Source organism: Lampetra planeri, unplaced genomic scaffold, assembly GCF_965212315.1.
Source record: "Lampetra planeri unplaced genomic scaffold, kcLamPlan1.2.h2 scaffold_115, whole genome shotgun sequence".
NCBI lineage: Eukaryota > Metazoa > Chordata > Hyperoartia > Petromyzontiformes > Petromyzontidae > Lampetra > Lampetra planeri.
The window spans coordinates 124558-143719 of record NW_027613862.1 but is presented as its reverse complement, the minus strand read 5'-3'; the positions used below and the strand labels follow the sequence as shown (position 1 = coordinate 143719).

General features: G+C 48.7%; 1 protein-coding gene and 1 long non-coding RNA gene across 13 annotated transcripts in view; both read left to right on the top strand.

Moving 5' to 3' along the window:
* The window catches only part of LOC144738757 (uncharacterized), a 71368-nt gene that overhangs the window by 30022 nt on the left and 22184 nt on the right, over positions 1-19162 (top strand). The gene's annotated exons all lie outside the window — the stretch shown is intronic.
* Positions 1-19162, top strand: part of LOC144738754 (uncharacterized) — a 57823-nt gene that overhangs the window by 16477 nt on the left and 22184 nt on the right. For all 12 annotated transcript variants that reach the window (XR_013589309.1, XR_013589308.1, XR_013589310.1 and 9 more), the window contains exons 2-4: positions 14030-14182; positions 15164-15255; positions 15862-16124. Coding sequence is in view for 9 of the 12 variants with exons in the window: in XM_078621752.1 (XP_078477878.1) it covers positions 14030-14182; positions 15164-15255; positions 15862-16124 (508 nt within the window). In the remaining 3 variants the exon portion in view is untranslated. The remainder of the gene's footprint in view (positions 1-14029; positions 14183-15163; positions 15256-15861; positions 16125-19162) is intronic.

The window sequence follows — 19162 nt, the reverse complement described above, 5'->3', positions numbered from 1 at the left end:
AGTTTATGCATAGAAGATTTCAATTTTTGAAGAATTTGTTTAGCAATATTTTCACATTCCAATTTTAATTCATCTGGAAACATTGTGTGCCGATATTTTTTTTTCCTTACAAGGCCGCGGATGCTATTGTCGAATGCGAGCGAGTGTTTTGTTATTCATATCTGTCTGGGTATTTTATTTCACCGAACCCCTCCACCCTCTTCGACTCCTCCACGAGCAATGGGACATTTGCGGAGAGAGAGTGGAGGAGTTTCCCCATACTTTGGCCGTGCGCTCATATGACCGGCGCCGGTTTGGCAAGCGGAGGTCACATTCGAGAGTCCCGTCAACCGCTATTATACTGGTAGGAACCTCCTGGTTACACCAGCCCACATGGGGATTATTGTGTCCGTCCGTCGTGCAGGGAGGGGCTGGGTGGGGAGGGTGGAGCTGGGTGGGAGGGGAGGGTGGGGAGGGGCTGGGTGGGGAGGGTGGTGCTGGGTGAGGGGTGGGAGGGGTGGGGCTGGGTAGGGGGAGGGTGGGGTGGGGGGTGGGAGGGAGGGGTGGGGCTGGGTGGGGAGGGGCTGGGTGGGGAGGGGCTGGGTGGGGAGGGGCTGGGTGGGGAGGGGCTGGGTGGGGAGGGGCTGGGTGGGGAGGGGCTGGTCACCCCGTGGTGCCCTTATAAAACTCTACGTTTAACCTACTCACGCCGGCTTGTGCCCGCCCTCACAGTCGGGCAAACAGTATTTGCGGAATACACCACGCCGCCGTTGACCCTGGCCATTGACCAAGCAACCCAACGTTCCTACCAGCTCCCTGCGCAGGAATGTGTTATTTTCATCGGCTGCATAAAGTTAGGCCACGGTGGCAAGATGTCATCTGCCTCGCCTGGTGTGCAGGAGGTCGTGGGTTCGATCCCAACCCTGACGACACCTGTACATTTGGAGTTTGCATGTCTCTCTCACTCCCTATGGTGGCATGGATTTTTGTCCGGGTCCTCCGGTTTTTCCCCTCCACATTGAGAATCAACATGCGCTGAGAATATTTGGCTCCTATAAATTTCCACACAAGCCGCTTTGTTGAGCTATCATTTGTGGCCAGGTCGCTTCTGAAAAAGAGCTACATTGCTCAGTGTGCCTTACCTGGTAAAAGAACAATTAGTTTTTATTAGTTTAGTTTAAAGTTACGCTTGTGTGTGTGTGTGGAAGCTCCCTTGGCCTGATTCCTGGCCGCGGTGAGTGAAATCTGAACCGTTCACCCTCTGGGCCCTCCCCCAAAACTTGACTCTGAGTTAAAATGCAAAATAAATAAGTAATATGGAAAAATACTTTTTTTTTTAAACACGCTTTAATGAAATGTACCGTACGAGTAATGGCAGAACTCCACGACTCCAGGAAGTGGCCCCAAGGCTTGCCATAACGTCAGGGACCGTGGTGATTTACAGCCAACGTCAGTTGAGCGTGGACAATTAGACCCAAGGCGAAACATAACATATAAAAAAGAATGTTTCAAAATATATATTTTTTATGATAGAATACTGTATAGTATTGTCATCAGTAAGAAATAAGTATACCAAGTTTGCAGTCGATACCACATTGGTAAGTGGGTTAAAATTGAGTTACAAGATTTGAGAATACAACAACAGACAGTGAGTTAATAGAAAGCGTGTAAAAAGATTGTTTAAGAATATTTATTTTATTTTTTATGATAGAATATAGTATTGTCATCAGTAAGAAATAAGTATAACAAGTTTGCAGTCGATACCACATTGGGAAGTGGGTTAAAATTGAGTTACAAGATTTGAGGATACGACAACAACAACAGAGTGAGTTAAATAAAAGCGTGTAAATAAAATGAAAGCACTGGGGAATACAACGGTGGTCAGGTGTACTGCTGGCCTTCATAGATGCAGCCAGTATTGGTCTACGTGGGGTGAAGGGGGGGGATCATTGCCTGCGTGTGAAAAGTGTCAGCCTGTGTGAGTTTTATTGTATGTTGTGGTGGTTGACTGTGGGCAGTTATAGAGTTAGTGAGTGATTTAATGCGTGCGCGTGCGTGCAAAGCCTGCGTTTGTTAGTCCACTGCTGAATGAGAGACTTTCCGCATGCCGTGTGGGCCGTGGCGAGATGTTAACCACCTCGCCTGGTATGCAGGAGGTCGTAGGTTCGATCCCGACTCTTCTGAACAAGAGCTCTATAGCTCAGTGAGCCTTACTTGGTCAAATAAAACGTTTTGTAGTTAGTAGTATTTTAATTTGTTCAACCATGCTTCACTACGCTGATCAGAGTGGGTTAGTTAAGGCAGGGGGGGGGATCATTGATGTGGAGGCATAGAAAAACCATACAACAGTTGATTTTACCACTGTAATGCCTGCTATGCGTGGTGGTGACCCAACCATGCACTGTCCAGGCTCAATTAGAACCTGTATCTTCAAGAGCTATGGTCTTTGCTTATAATAATACCCGACAGTTACCGGCAGGATTAATTGAGGCGATACTGACTGATGATGAGACGCTGTAAGTCGAAACCGGTCCAGAGTTTTGCTTGTGCCGAAACGATTTGCTGCTGAAATTACGCACCGTCAGAAGGCCGTGGGGTGAGGTGAGTTGCGTCAAAAAAAATTTGCTTTTTATTTTTAGTGCGGAGAGACATATATATGTACGAGGGTAGAGCGGCATCGTTCGCTGATCTTACGTTTGACGTTCTGTCTTTCGACCACTAGACGGCAGATTTGCGCGTTTATCTAGGCATGGCGCCCCCTCACTTTCCAGAAGCGTTTTGGAATCAGAATATGGTCCTCAAATGACGGAGCAGCAGCAACAACAACAACAACAAAAAGTTGCATTGTATTTGTTGCTGCACAATTCGGCTAAGTTGCAGCTCTGAGAATTAAAGTGTCAGAATATTTATTTCTACTCGAGGAAGTTTTAAGTTTCATGTATTAGGTATAGCCCTGTGAGCCATTCGGCTCTTGAATCGGGTGCAACCGCAACAAACAAAAAACATGAACAAGAAAACATCTTAAAGTGAATATGTGACTGAGTGCAAACAGAAAATCCAAGAAAAGACAGCAAAATATTGCAGAAAAAGTACCGTACACAAACACTGTGTGCAAAAATCCCAGTGGGATGCAAGTCAAACAACAACAACAACCACAAGACAACTTAGATTAAGGCCATCAGTCTAACTCTGTACTACAACAAAATCTGATGAGCCACGAATTTCTTTTTCGCAGATGTCCAGCAGGGGCACGTACTTGGGGAGATGTTTAAACAGGCGCCAACTCTGCGCTCATTTTTACATCTGGGCAGTTCCAACGTTTCGGATGCACGTCTGGGATATTTTTTTTTATAACCAGATAAAGCACAGATACCACATTTCTATTGTGTTTTTTGTGCAGTTGTGTGGGTGATCTGCCTGAGGACCACTACGTCTGGATTTGAACCCAGGGATCTCAGCGGTGTCCGCTTCGCACAATCCAGTTTCAGACACTCGAAAGATGTGGCTATAACCGCCAGTATAGTGGTTCGGCGTAGTGTAGGTTAACCAATTGAGATTTCTGTCTTTCAGATGGATGTAATATCATCCGGCTTTTGTTGAGGTGGGAGAATTGCTAAAACACAAACACCCTACTCTTTTGTTTTTTTCGGGTAAAGTATCTTGATACAGCAATTTTGCTGTGACGGTTCCACCTGAAGACGGAAGCTTGTGTTGCCTCCGAAACGTCGTGATTTAATTTATTTTCCTTTTTTTCACCTACGCGACTTTACCGAAAAAACCAAACAGTATTGACCCTTGCAGTCACGAAAACTTCAAATCTAGAACAAACACCCTAAAAATAAACTTACGTACTCGGATAAACTGACTTGGTATACGACTAACAGCAACAACCAATACGAAACATTACGCTGTGTTTTCAATTAGCCATTTTTGGTCATCATTAACGGACAATTATTTTGTACATTTAGCATTCTCGTCATTCTTACGGCGCGGGGTTATCACGCACGGATTTAGACAGCGACGTTGCTCCGTGTAATCCCAGTTGAGTAAACTTGCGGTGTAATTTTTCAAATATGGACCATGACGCAGGCACGCAGTGATGTCCCCTTAAAGATACCGTGACGAACGACCGCGCAGTATCTTTAACGTTCACTCGGGAAGCTTACGGCACGCTTAAAGGTACCGCGACCAACTACGTTGTGGGTATCCTTAACGTTCACTCGGGAAGCTCACGGTACACACACACACGCTCCTATACTTGTACAGTTAATACAAACCGGAGTAGTGTCCAGGGCAAGCCTGCCAGAAATGAACCGCGAATCGTTGTTGGCGACGACGATTATCCTCTTGGGCTTGCCAGCACTGGGCCACGGCTCTGTCAAAAAAAAAAGTCTTACTGCCAACGGGTCCAGACCAGGGCACTTTTCAAACGGGTTCAGAGTTTGGCAGATGCCGTGGTTTTCAGACGGTTAGCAAATCTTTTTTTTTATTCTTAAATTTTTTTTTAACGTTCGTCCGTTTTGAAATAAGGCGGTTGCTGTTGGTTTAAAGAAATTATTTTGAATCGAATGCTTTTTATTGGCTGCTTGACAATGATGCTTCTTGTATTTAAATTAGGAAACTTTTTTTTTACGATTGTATACTTCTCGACTGTAAATGAGTTTAGTTTAAGTAATGTGAATACATTTTTCTTCTTGGTTCTTTTGGTAAAGTCACGTATGTCACGTATGTGACTTTACCGAAAGAACCAAGAAGATGAATCCCTGCAGTCACGAAAGCTTTAAATCGAAAAAAAAATGGAATACATTTTGTTAGGAATGATAGCCGAGCATTGCAACGGTGTGGGCATCCAATGAATGGAATTCATTCAGAATCTCGTCCACTGAGGGGAGATGGAGCGATCAAATCGGTTCATGTTGCAAGTGCCCGCTGGATTATTACACTGAAAAGGTTGTTGGAGGTGGTTTGTTGAGGGAGGCCTTCATCCAACTGGATCGATCATGGCTGATGATGGACACTCTTAACCTTCTAGAAATAGATTAGAAACCACATGCGACCTTTCTTGCCAGTATGAAAGTAAAAACTTAGGTTTTACTCTATCTGGCAATAAAACAGGGGGTAGTAGGTTTTTACCCTTTCAACTGGTACATAACTGACACCTTTATACAAGGGATCATGTTTGCAATAACCACAACACAAGCAGTCAAAATGCAAACAAAAAGAAACTACTCTGATAATGATAATGATATGCACTGTCCTTGAAGTTGATTGGTCCACACCCGAGACAGCTTTTCTTAGAGCCTAGTCTCCATTGGTGTTGGACCAGATGACGCCAAAAGGCGTACAACTCAAAAACAGCGCACTATCAGAATATTGAGAGCTCGGGGTGAAGCATGTGTTGTGGTTATTGCAAGCAAGATCCCTTGTATAAAGGTGTCAGTTTTGTACCAGTTGAAAGGGTAAAAACCTACTACTATATTTTGCCACTGGTAAAGGGGAGGTCTCATAGTGTAAAACAGGGGGTGTTAAGAAGTTCAAACAACAAACAGAAACCTTTTGCAAGGAATCATGTCACTGCATTAACCACACACGGCAGGCACATGTGGTGAACATGCAAACAAAAACATTCCCTAGTTATCTTTGGCATTGTCTTTGAAACTGATTGGTCTACAGCAGCGGAGACGGCCTTCTTTAGGGCCCAGCGTCAACCTGTGTTAGACTAGAGAACGTCAACAGGGGGGGGGAACAGCTGTTCTTATAGATTATAAACTCTCCTTCCCCCCCCCATCAACCAGCACGCGTCAGAACATGGGGCATGGCGGATATTTTTGCATCGCTCAACTTACCGCAGCGGGCCTTTGTTCTTGTGTACAGTGAAAATCTAATAAACATGTATAAAACAAATATTAAGAAATACCTTAAAACTATATGTACGATGAGACCATTGCAGAATGTGTCATTGTGATATTTGTATGGTCTTGTTTTATTTTAATAAATAAAAGATAACTCCCAGAAAAGCAAACAATTGTTATCTCGCAGATACGGTTTGTGGTTCCTGGACCCAGGGCCTCTTACGTAAATTTGCCTTTCCAGGTGGCTGGGTGACCCAGAGGTCAGAAGCATTGAGCCGCTGTGGCTGAGATAATATTAACAAGAACAATAAGTCATTCACATTTGCAATGCTCGCATCATCCGCAGATCCAAATGCGCCCGTGTGTGGACAGCAGGAATATAACACATTCTTCCTGCGGAGGGAGCTGGTAGGAACACGTTGGGTTGCTCGGTCAATGGCCTGCAGGGTCAACGGTGGCGTGGTGTATTCCGCAAATATGCTCGACTGTGAGGGCGGGCACAAGCCGGCGTGAGTAGGTGAAACGTTGAGTTTTATAAGGGGACCACGGGGTGACCAGCCCCTCCCCATCCCTCCCAGCCCCTTCCCTCCCACCCAGCCCCACTCTCCCCACTCAGCCCCACCCTCCCCACCCAGTCCCTCCACACCCAGCCCCTCCCCACCCTCCCCACCCAGCCCCTCCCGACCCACCCCACCCAGCCCCACCCCCCTCCCAGCCCCACCCCTCCCACCCCTCACCCAGCCCCACCCTCCCCACCCCTCCCACCCCCACCCAGTCCCACCCTCCCCACCCAGCCCCTCCCCACCCAGTCCCTCCCCACCCAGCCCCTCCCCACCCAGCCCCACCCTCCCCAACCAGCCCCTTCCTGCACGACGGACACAATAATCCCCTGTGGGCTGGTGTAACCAGGAGGTTCCTACCAGTACCAGTGTTTTTCATCGCCAAGGGTCGCATGGGCCTCTGGCGGCCCCTGGTGGCCTTTAGTGCGAGGTCTCCTGATGTGCGGAAAAATATATTTAAAAACTTATCTTTAAATAAGATCATATACAACAGGACCCTGCGGGGTGGGCTGGTAGGAATAATACTAATACCGGTACAGGGATATTGACCGGGTATAGAGGAGTTAAAAAGAAAATGATTTGTGCATGGGGGGTGAGCGATGACGTCCACACCCCCCTCCACACTGACCCACGCGCCCACAGAGCGATGACGTCCACACCCCCCTCCCCACTGACTCGCGCGCCCACAGAGCAAGGATTGCAACAGGCGATGTCATTGGCTGCGCCGGATGCGACGGCCATCTTGTTTAGTTCATTTAGTTCACGGATCGCAGGGGGAGCGGGCAGCCATCTTGTCGGACAGGCGGACAGTCGGACGGACGGACACATTAATCTATTGGTGGTCTGGTCCACTTCGTTCCTACCAGTATAAACACATACTGAGCTATTGTGAAAGCCCAGCGTGCCGTTTGTCTGTCCATTTGTCCGTCAACAAAGTTATAAGAGGCTTGCAGAAGTGCTAAAAGTTATAGAAAGTGGGGGGTAAATAGTTGATCTAAAAGATTTCCGAAAATTGTCGACCCAACCCCGCTGAATTTTCTTTTTGACCCCTGCGTAGGCATATACACCTATACACCCACTCACTCACCCAATCACCCACCCAACCACCCACTCAACCACTCACTCGCTCATCCATCCACCTATTCACCTACCCATTCACCCACCTACCCATTCACCCACTCACCTACTCACCCACTCACTCACCCACTCACTCACCCACCCACCCATTCACTCACTCACCCACCCATTCACTCACTCACCCACCCATTCACTCACTCACCCACCCATTCACTCACTCACCCACCCATTCACTCATCACCTACACACCCACCCATTCACTCAACCACCCACCCATTCACTCACTCATTCACACCTACCCACTGACCCACCAGACATGATTTAAACAGCTCTAACCACTCTGTTTTGTTAGCAAAGGCACAAAGCGTTGTTCCATAGCCTGCGAGCTTTGCAGTGCCAAAAGGCCGATCGCTCACCCAATCACCCACTCACTCACCCACTCACTCATCCACGTACCCACTCACTCACCCACTTACTCATCCACTTATCCACTCACTCACTCACTCAACCACTAACTCGCCCGCTCACCCACAAGACAGGACGTAAACAGCTCTAACGATTCCGATTGCCACAAAGCGTTGTTCTGAAAGCCTGGGAGCTGTGCTGTCAAAATTCCGGATCACTCACTCACCCACCCACCCACTCTCACATCCACTCACTCGCCTACAAGACAAGACTTAAACGGCTCTTAGCGACTGCCTGATTAGCAAAGACACAAAGCGTCATTCCAAAGCCTGGCAGCTTGCACTGGCAAAAGGCCGATCGCCCCACGAACAGAGCCTTGACCTTGGAAGAAGGCAATCCAAAGGTCTCTGGAGCATTGTTGGGAGTATAAAAATGGATCGCTTCCTACAAATGTTGCACGGCTAACTCATAGAGAGCCGTGTAGGTCAGCAGCAGCAGCAGGAGGAGGATCTTATAGTCCACTTGATGTTTGACTTGTAGCCACCTGCAAAGACGAGAGATCAGGTGTGACGATGATGTGCTCGTGAAGCGGTGTGCGCGCGCGAAAATGGTGAGATCCTGCGGTTAGAATTCAGGATATTTATCGGAATGTTTAGACTGTAGGAATCTGAGCCATGAAGTATTTTTTTCCGCAAATTCATGCGGCCAGCTCGCTAGGATTAAACCGGCTTCCCCCAAGTGCAAGGGGCTCGCCAATGGTGTCAGCCTGGTTGCCAATGATGGAGCAAAAAAAAAAAAAACGCATCATGAAATTTGTCTCTGCGCTTCATTCGGCTAAGTTGCAGCTCTGAGAATTAAAATATAAACATAACTTTTTTTAATATACTGGAGGAATCGGATGAGCTATGAAGCTTTTTTCACGGATGTCAAGTAGGGGCAGGTCAGAACATTAACCAATACAAAAACACACGATAGGGAAGTCTTCTTGGTTCTTTCGGTAAGTCACGTAGAATGGAAATAACAAAATAATAAAAATAAAACATAATACAATAATTCTCACACAGAAAAAATATTTTATTATGGGTTATTTTTATTATTTTATTATTTCCATTCTACGTGACATTACCGAAAGAACCAAGAAGATGAATCCCTGCAGTCACGAAAGCTTTAAATCGAAACGATGGGGAAGGTTAACAAATGACAAAATAAAATATACAAAAGAAACTAAATTATTTTATTTCACCAATTAAAGCCCACACACTGAACTATTAGCTTCTTTTTCAGAAGCGACCTGGCCTCAAACGATAGCGCAACAAACGTGGCTTATCATCACGTGGAAATTTATCACAGTCAAATAATCCAAATATCGGTTTAAAGCTTTCGTGACTGCAGGGATTCATCTTCTTGGTTCTTTACCGAAAGAACCAAGAAGATGAATCCAAATATCATCGACCTGTCGCGTGACGAACCTCGCCCTTGCATGCGCAGTGAGTGGGGCGTTGCTGCCCCCTCGACTGTGCGGACCAGAGGCCACTTGAAGGGTTCGGAGGTAGCTCTGTGGTGTCCGCTTCCGTGGGCCGTTCACCAGCATGGAGGGTCGCGCTGCCGTGCGACAGTTCCGAATTTATTCTCGGTGTCGTGACACGACGATTGGGATATAAGTGGGGAGCAGAGGTCGCAATCGGGTACCCGATACCCGTACCCTACCCGATACCCGGGTACCCGTACCCGGCCGGGTACGGGTACCCGTTTGCGACCCTGGTGCGGCCGGGTACGGGTACGGGTAGGCCGTGAGTCACTGGTGAGTAACCGTTTGTCACTCATTTCGGGTAGGGTACGGGTAGGGAATGGGAACCCGTACCCGGCCGGGTACGGGTTCCCATTTGCGACCCTGGTGCGGCTGGGTACGGGTAAGGAATCAAAACCCGTTTTCGACCTCTGGTGGGGAGTGAAATTTGTTCGTGAATTCTTTTTTTTATCAATGGTGATTTGCCTACATCTGTAAATCAAAAAAATAATGGGCTATCTGGTGGCCATACCACCGTTCGCCACCAGGTGGCGTGCGAGTTCTGTTAGAACCCAAATTAAAGCGAGTAGAGATGTTTTAATATGGGAATTGTATCGCTTGGGGTTTTAACACACTTCAGGTTTTGAGTCTTGCGGGGTATTTTTTGTCTATCAGTCTGTAGATCCTTTTTTGAGTCTACGGGGGGCTCTGTGAGCATCTGGGTCTTCCATGCGAGTCTACGGTTCTCTGCGGAAGTTATCGGTGACCTGGCTTAGACCCATGAACATCTGTGAAAAAGTGCTGGATGGCTCAACGCATTTCTCCAGTACGAATACATATTCTGATTCTGATAAACTCGACTATGCTTTGAGAACCCCGGTATAATTGGAGTTGGGTGGACGAAAACACAGGTTCAAACCCAGGACATCAGATCACCTACTATTGAAACTATTTTTAGATCACCAGGTAAAAGGCCCCACTGAGCCAGGTAACTTTTTTTCAGAAGCGACTGGGCTACCACAAATGATCGCTCAGCAAAGTGACTTATCACGTGGATATTTAAAGCAGCCGAATACTCTTAAACGCATGATGTAGATTCAAAATGTGGAGGGGAAAAACCAGAGGACGCAGAGAAAAATCCGCTCGACCACAGAGAGAGAGACACACAAACTCTAAATATATAGTAGGCGTCGGGGTCAGGATCGAACTCACTAACTCCTGGATACCAGGCCAGGTAATTAACATCTCGCCAGAGAGAGAGAGAGACGCCAACTCCAAATATACAGCAGGCGTCGGGGTCGGCATCGAACCCAAGACCTCCTGCATACCAGGCGAGGTAGTCGACATCTTACCACAGAGAGAGAGAGACACGCAAACTCCAAATTTACAGCAGGCGTCGGGGTTGAGATCGAAGCCATGACCTCCTACACACCAGGCGAGGTAGTTAACCTCTCGCACCCCGACATGGCTGTTGTGAATCTCTCTCAGCAAACCCAGCCACCCCTTGAGAAGCGTTTGCCACGGAGACACACAGTGACTCACTGACCCTGCAAATGCCTCCCCCCTTTCACATTACCGGGGAATGTGGAAGGTTTATTTAGACTTGTCACCGTGTTCGTCTTGCTCTCGCTTGATTCACTGCCTGTCGGTAATAAATGCGCAACGCCGGCTCTCTCCTCTGTTTTGCTTTTTTTCGGGCGGCAGGGTGGCGCAAGTGGGAGAAACGCTCTGTGCCTCAAAGAAAGGAGCATACCTGTCAACCCATATGGTTTATGAGAATACGTTTTACCCTTTCTGGCTATAAAACAGGTGTTAAGATGTTAAAACACCAAACTGGAACCTTTTGCAAAGAATCATGTCTGCATGAACCACATGTATTTGTGGTAAACATGCAAACAAAAAGACATGCTCTGGTAGTATATGATGCATTGGCTTTAAAACTGATTGGTCCACACCAGAGACAGCTTTATTTAGAGCCTAGTCTCAAACAGTGTTAGACCAGAGGACGCCAAAAGACAAACTTGCGCCGTCGTTTTAACTGCCACGCTGGGAGATTGGCATAGTTGTCAACATATATACGGCTTACCCCGTATTCTTGTACAGGGAAATTGAGTTTTCAGGTCCATGTGGCGTACAGCCGTTTCAATACGGGCACAAATAATGTGTCTTAGTCGTTTGTGTTTCTCTCCTTGTGATGGGACTTTGCAGGATGAACGTTGAGATTTATAAACGAACGGGGTACCCAATAAGGTCTGAATTGTTCTGTACTAAGGTAGAGACATAAGGGGTTGACAGGTATGTAGTGATGAGTGTCGTGGTGAGTGTACTAGTGGTGAATAGTAGTGGTGATTGTCTATTTGTTTGTGTTTCTCCCTCGTGATTTGACTTTATTGGATGATCGATTTTTAGGGGCACGGGGTGACCAATAAGGTTTGAATCTCTCTGTAATAAATTAGGCACTGATAAGAGGTTGGGGGCGGGGGTCGCCTGGACATCTGTTGAAGAAGAACTTTGAAGCACTTCTTCAACAGATGTCCTGCATGGGTTTCAAGTGGGTTACCTCTTTCCTCCCATAGCTTGACAAAGATCCCCCGTGTAGCCTTAACAGACTGTTGGGGAAAGTGTTGTTAGCGAGCACTCGTGAAGGCCGGAACGGTACACGAGGGGGGTGGGTGGCTAGCATCACGCCCGACCGTCTTTGTCTCCCCAGTGGCGATGTTTACTACACACCACACTAGGTACTCATTTGAGGCTGAGTCGACCTAGGGGAGGCCCAGGATAGATTGAAATAATCGTAACTATTGGTCGTGACCGTAATCGAACAAAAATCGTTGATTATGAATCGAACTTAGGTCGCCAGGTTCATAGTGCAGCGCGCTAACCACTACACTACCACTCCCCATAGCTACATACACACACAAAATAACACCCAATCATAAAATGTAACTCCTATTACTAAGACATCCCAATTTTGAATAATTAACCTGCAAATTTACCCCATTGGAGTTTGCGTGTCTCTCCCCCGTGGTTGCGTGGATTTTTTTTTCTCCGGGTCATCCGGTTTTTCCCTCTACATGTAGAAACATGCATTTATATTATTTAGGTTATTTCTGCTGCTATAAAATTTCACGTGATGAGCCACTTTGTTGAGATGTCATTTGTGGCCCAGATCTTTTTTTGAGAAATAAGTTAATTCCTCAGTGGGCTTTACCTGGCAAGAGAAAACTAGTTTAGTTTCATTTGTATATTTTTAAGTGATTTTATTTCGATTTAAAGCTTTCGTGACTGCAGGGATTCATCTTCTTGGTTCTTTCGGTAAAGTCACGTAGAAGGGAAGTAATAAAATAATAAAAATAAAACATAATAAAATACAATTCTCACGACGTTTCGGCCACAACGCAAGCAGCCGTCCTCAGGTGAAACCAGGTCTGTCGAGGCAACGCTGTCGCCTGAGGACGGCTGCTTGCGTTGTGGCCGAAATGTCGTAAGAATTGTTTTATTTTTATTATTTTATTCCCTTCTACGTGACTTTACCGAATGAACCAAGAAGATTTAAGTGATTTCTTTAGCTTTCCTATACTTTGCAACGCCATCGTGTTTTTTTGTATTGTTTGTTGTTGTAACATTCTTACCCCGTGCCCCTACTTGACATCTGTGAAAAAGAGCCTGATAGCTCATCGGATTCCTCCAGTCTAAATAAACATTCTGATTGTGAACATCGCCCCCGACTGCAAGATCTTGAGCAGGCAACCCTCCTGATAAAGAATCCTGAGACTCTGGGAGGTTTTCTGAAGTAATCAAGTGTAGCAATAAAGACAATAAGTAGCAATGGGTGAGATTTACACTATGAGATCTCTTTTACCAGTGGCAAAATGTAATAGTAGGTACCAGTTTAAAAGGGTAAAAACCTACTATTATATTTTGCCACTGGTAAAAGAGATCTCGTAGTGTAAATGCTTACCCCGAGCTCTCAATACTCTGATATTGCACTGTGTTTGAGTTGTACGCCTTCTGGTGTCATCTGGTCCAACACCAATGGGGACTAGGCTCTAAAGAAAGCCGTCTCGGGTGTGGACCAATCAACTTCAAGGACAGTGCATATTATTATCATGATCAGAGTTGCTTCTTTTTGTTTGCTTTTTTAACTACTTGTGTTGTGGTTATTGCAAACATGATGCCTTGAATAAAGGTGTCAGTTTTGTACCAGTTTAAAAGGGTAATAAGTATAACCCGTAAAAACAAAGTTTTTCACTATAAATCCTTTATATGCGTGGTGGCTAGTCCTCTCGTTCTCTGGCTTGAGATGGCTGCCACCTATGGGTCAGATGATTGCATTGCACTATTAAGCAATTGGTAATTAAATATCATATTTTTGTCCTAAAAAGTGTAAAATTTTGGAAAAAATTTTTTCACAAACATTAATTGTCACGCACAACGAGTCTGTGTGCAAAATGTCAGCTCGATTGGATCACGGGAAGTGGGTTAAAAAACGACCGAAAGATTTGCACGGTCCTAAGCAAGCAAGCGAACTTAATATAAAGGATTTAAAAACCTGCTATTATAATGGGGTGAGATGCCTAGGCATTTTAAGGGGAATGTTTTTGTTCTTTAATGAGAAATTCCCCCCTCCTCGTCTCTCCTCCCCGCAGCTCGACTGCCTCTCCACGCTTGTGCAGGCCGGCGCCAGCGTCACAACGGTGACCTCGCGCTACGCTCAGACGCCGGCGCACATCGCAGCCTTTGGAGGCCACCAGCACTGCCTGCTGTGGCTGCTGAGGGTCGGGGCAAACGTCAACCAGCAGGTGCCGGGTGGTGCTGGTGGTGGTGACAATGAATGGGGATGCTGATGGTGGTGGTGATAGACAAGGCGTGGTGGTGGTGATGATGGCGATGGTGGTCATGGTGGTGGTGACGATGAATCGGCGTGTTAGTGATGTGGTGGTGGTGGTGACAATGAATGGGGATGCTGGTGGTGGTGGTGGTGGTGATAGACAAGGCGTGGTGGTGGTGATGATGGCGGTGGTGGTCATGGTGGTGGTGACGATGAATCGGCGTGTTAGTGATGTGGTGGTGGTGGTGACAATGAATGGGGATGCTGATGCTGATGGTGGTGGTGGTGATGATGGCGGTGGTGGTCATGGTGGTGGTGACGATGAATCGGTGTGTTAGTGATGTGGTGGTGGTGGTGACAATGAATGGGGATGCTGGTGGTGGTGATAGACAAGGCGTGGTGGTGGTGGTGATGATGGCGGTGGTGGTCATGGACACGGTGACGATGAATCGGCGTGCTAGTGGTGTGGTGGTGGTTGTGACAATGAATGGGGATGCTGGTGGTGGTGGTGATGGCGGTGGTGGTCATGGACGTGGTGGTGGTGACGATGAATCGGCGTGCTAGTGGTGTGGTGGTGGTTGTGACAATGAATGGGGATGCTGGTAGTTATGGTGGTGATAGATAAGTTGTGGTGATGATGGGGGTGGTGGTGAAGATGCGTACAGGTGGCGGGGGAGAGAGACATTGCTAATGTTGATTCTTGCAGTGATTGTGATTGATGATGAAGCTGCTGCTGTTGAAGCTGACAAAGATGATTAAACTCTTTTGGTGCTCCTCCCAATGACAGTGGTGATGATGGTAATGACAATAATGTTGCCGGCAATGGCTATGATGATAATGGTGTTGCCGTCAGTGAGGATGTTGCTGTTTTTACCCCCATTGACATTGACGTCGATCATGATGACGACGATCATGATGACGATGATGACAATGATGGCGGGCGGCTCAACAGGACTACCTGGGCGAGACTCCCCTGCACAAGGCTGCTCGCTCCGGGAGTGAGGAGTGCGTCCATTTGCTGGTGGCGTGTGGAGCGCAAGTCGAGTGAGTGTCTCCCCCACCACCCCCGCCTCCTCTCTCTCTCTCCCTTTGTGTGAGAGGGACATCGCCACACAGACAAAGATCACCCAGCCCCCCAATCTAGTATTATTATTATTTTTTCTAATCGTTTTCTAAATAAACTAAGCGGTTAGCGAGCACCTACGAAGGCCGGCACGGCACACGAGGGTTGTGAGTGGCCAGCACCACGCCTGGCAGCCTTTGTATCCCTCGTGGCGATGTTTACACATCAATGCTGGTTACACGCCGCACCAGGTACTCGTATGAGGCCGAGTTGACCTAGGGGAGGCCCAGGACAGGCTCAGATATTTGCCACCGTGAGAGGGAATCGAACGGTGGGTCGCCGGTTTGGTTCGAGCAGCGAGCTTAACCGTTGCACCACCGCTCTCCCCACGTCGCCACACACAGACACGCGCTCGACTATACCGACAACAGCCGCCGTTGGCTACCAAGTTGCGGTGCCAGGCTAGGTGCACTTCTAGTCCATAGAGGCAGGTGCGGAAGGCTCGCCGGGCAGGAGGTGAACAGCTTTAAACTCACCGCCCCTCGCGTTTCCCCTCCCCGCGCGGCCCCGATCTCCCCCCCCCCCAGAGTGCCCAACCACAGCGGCATCACCCCGCTGGAGTTGGCCATCTCTCAGGGCTTCTCGCGCCCTGCCGCATTCCTCGCCAACGAGCTTGCCCGTCGCCGCGGCGACGCCGGAGGAGGAGGTGTGGGAGGAGCGGCGGCGGCTGCGGCGGCTGCGGCGGCTGCGGCGTCGACGGTCTCCAACGGTGACGGAGGAGGGCGCAGCCGCAAGCGTTCCCACGGCGACGCCAACGCCAACGGCGACGAGAAGAAAGCGCGTTGCCAAGGTACGGCTGGAGCGCGGCGCGAGCGTCGGTTGCCGAGCGATGGTTGCCGAGCGATGGTTGCGAGTGACGGTTGCAAGGGTTTGCGCTGGAGACCCGGTTAGGTTGCTTTGCTGTGCGTGTGTGTGCACTCCTGTGGCGTAGCGGTTTGCTCGCTGCGCTACGAACCCGGCGACCCGAGTTCGAGTCCCACTCGTGGTCACCGGTGACGGTTATCTGAACCGGTCCTGGGCCTCCCCTAGGTCAACTCGGTCTGAAATGAGCACACGGTGCGGTGCGTAGACAACGCCACTGGGGACACAAAGGCGACAGGGCGTGGTGCTGGCCACCCACCCCCTCGTGTGCGGTGCCGGCCTTCATAGGTGCTGCTCGCTTAACAGCACTTGCCCCAAAAGTCCGTTCAGGCTATACGGGGGAGCTTTGCCCACGGCCCAAGGAGGAGAGGGGCGGTGCTGCGTTCACCGCTTATTGCCACAGAGGTTCGCGGTTCGAACTCGTCGGGCCGCCCTGGTTACTACTGCAGTGTGCTCATTAACCGTAAGCACATTACAAGCCCCTCCGCTTCCCCGGTGGACGTGAAAGATCCCGTGACGTCATTATGAAAACAGAGAGCAGGCCACTGCGTGTGTGTGCCGCCGGGCGTCACGGTTTGAAGTCGCCTCGTTTGAAAGTGACGAATTATTAGGATTGCACGCGCGCGTAGAGCAACATTGCCCGCTTCAGGCTGTTGCCTGGTGTGCAGGAGGTCGTGGCTTTGGTCCCGACCCTGACGCCTCCTGTATATTTAGAGTTTGCGTGTCTCTGTGGTGAGATGTTCACTACCTCGCCTGGTGTGCAGGAGGTCGTGGGTTTGGTCCCGACCCTGACGCCTCCTGTATATTTAGAGTTTGCGTGTCTCTGTGGTGAGATGTTCACTACCTCGCCTGGTGTGCAGGAGGTCGTGGGTTCGGTCCCGACCCTGACGCCGCCTCCTGTATATTTAGAGTTTGCGTGTTCTCGCTCTCCGTGGTGAGATGTTAACTTCCTCGCTTGGTATGCAGGAGGTCGTGGGTTCGATTCCATTTGCAAATATACGTTTTATATATATATCCTCTTAGCACGTGATAGTTTTTTTTCTCCAGGTCCTTGGGTCTTTTTTAATTCTCCGAACGTCCCGATGCGACAGGGACACCCTCCTCCTACTGCACTGCACAGCTCTCGGGAGAGAGACGCGTGACGTTGCTGTGATGCGTGTGATGCGGCTCGCGAACTCGCGAGCTCTTAAGCAGGACTTTTGGGGCCCACTGGTTCGGTGCACGGACCGGGCGTTCGCCAAAGTGTGGGGTCGTTATTGTTCGGGTGGCGAAGGCGTCTCGTCTCGCCTGCCCCAATGGGAGACATTCGGTATTGTTCTGAACTGTTTTGACAGCCGGGGCTGTTTGGTTTAAGTGAACCACCTGCTGGGGTTGTCTGTGATGGCTTGTTGTTGCTGAAGGGGTGACGCGGTGGCGAGATGTTCACTTCCTCGCCTGGTATGCAGGAAGTCGTGGGTTCGATCCCAACCCTGACGCCTGCTGTATATTTGGAGTCTGCGTGTCTCTCTCCCCGTTGTTGCGTGGATTTTTCAGTGGGTCCCCCTGTTTTTCCCTCCACATTTTAGAATCAACGTCACGCGTTTTAGAGTTTTTGGCTGCCATTCATTTCAACGTGATGATGATAAGCCACTTGGTCGAGATATCATTTGTGATAGCCAGGGTCTGTCACAAATGTGTTTTAGTTTCTAGTCGTTAGTTGATGCCAGATGTATTGAGTTCAGCTACACAGATTGGGGCTGGGAGTCTTGGAGAATGCGTCGGAGCTAGCTGTCACCCGCCAAGATCCCGGGTTCCAGTCCGCGATGATGACCAGGGTTATTAACGTCTTTTGTTTTTTGTTGACGCACCTCCGTTTAGCACGGTGGGCTAGGTGCGATGCGAAACCGTACACGTAAAAAATTACAAACGGCAACAAGATAAATGGATGACCGATCTCTCTGGGAACCCACACATATCCAGCTTTGGTGAAGTACGGTGGAATATGCCCCATGACCGATATGACGTGGTGAGGCATTCATCCAGCAGCGGATTGACAAGGCGCTGTAAGTTTGTTTCTTTAATGCACGGAATATTATATTTCGTTGCTTGTCGCGTGACCAAATCGCACTGGGACGCGCCGTGCGGTTCGAACGGGGTCGCTCTTTGCTCACGGTCGCTTTGATTGTCACGAAAAGAAGAAACTAAATTAAGCGGATTTGGTAATCGAATCGACGATTTCGCAAACGGGTGATCAAGAATCCCTCATGAATTGACGACGAGGTGTGTGGTCGGCCGAGATGTTGACTGGGATTCGAACCCCCGTGCCTCTCTCCTTGACTTGTGAGTCAATCTCTCAAACTTGAGAACCGTGGAGTGCTTGATCGGTGTGGCGTTAACGATATCGATCGTTCTGTGTGTTTGTGTGCACAAAGCCTGGCACAAGTGCCGTGGTGACGTCACCGCCACTTAGTGGCGAAGGGCGGTTGTTGTTGTTGTGTTTGCGTGACCTGAAGTATCACTTGACATTACAGACAGCGCTTTGTCCCAACGCGGTAAAAGTGTAAAAAAAAAAATCTGATTTGGCAACATACCCACATTGTGACGGACGAGACACCTGTGTACGTGTTTAAATGCGGGCGTTTGTGTCTTTTAACTCGTGCGTGTGCGCGCGAGGGTGTTCTGTGTGTGCGTGTGTGCGCGTGAGGTCGGGGTGTGTGAATGTGTCTGCGCGAGTACACGTCTGGGCGTATGCGAGCGTGTATGAGTGTGTGAGGGTGTCATTGTGTGTGTTGCCAATGTGCGCGCGTGTGTTTCTGTGCGTGTACGATCGTGCGTGTGCACATCTGTTGTGAAGGCGCGCGCGTGTGTGTGTGTGCGCAAGCGTGCATGTGCAAACATGTTGGGTGTCTGTGTGGTTGTCGTTAGTCCACTTTACGCGGTTTGTCAAGAACACGCGGCGAGCATTCATTGACCGCACCTAGGCTCGGT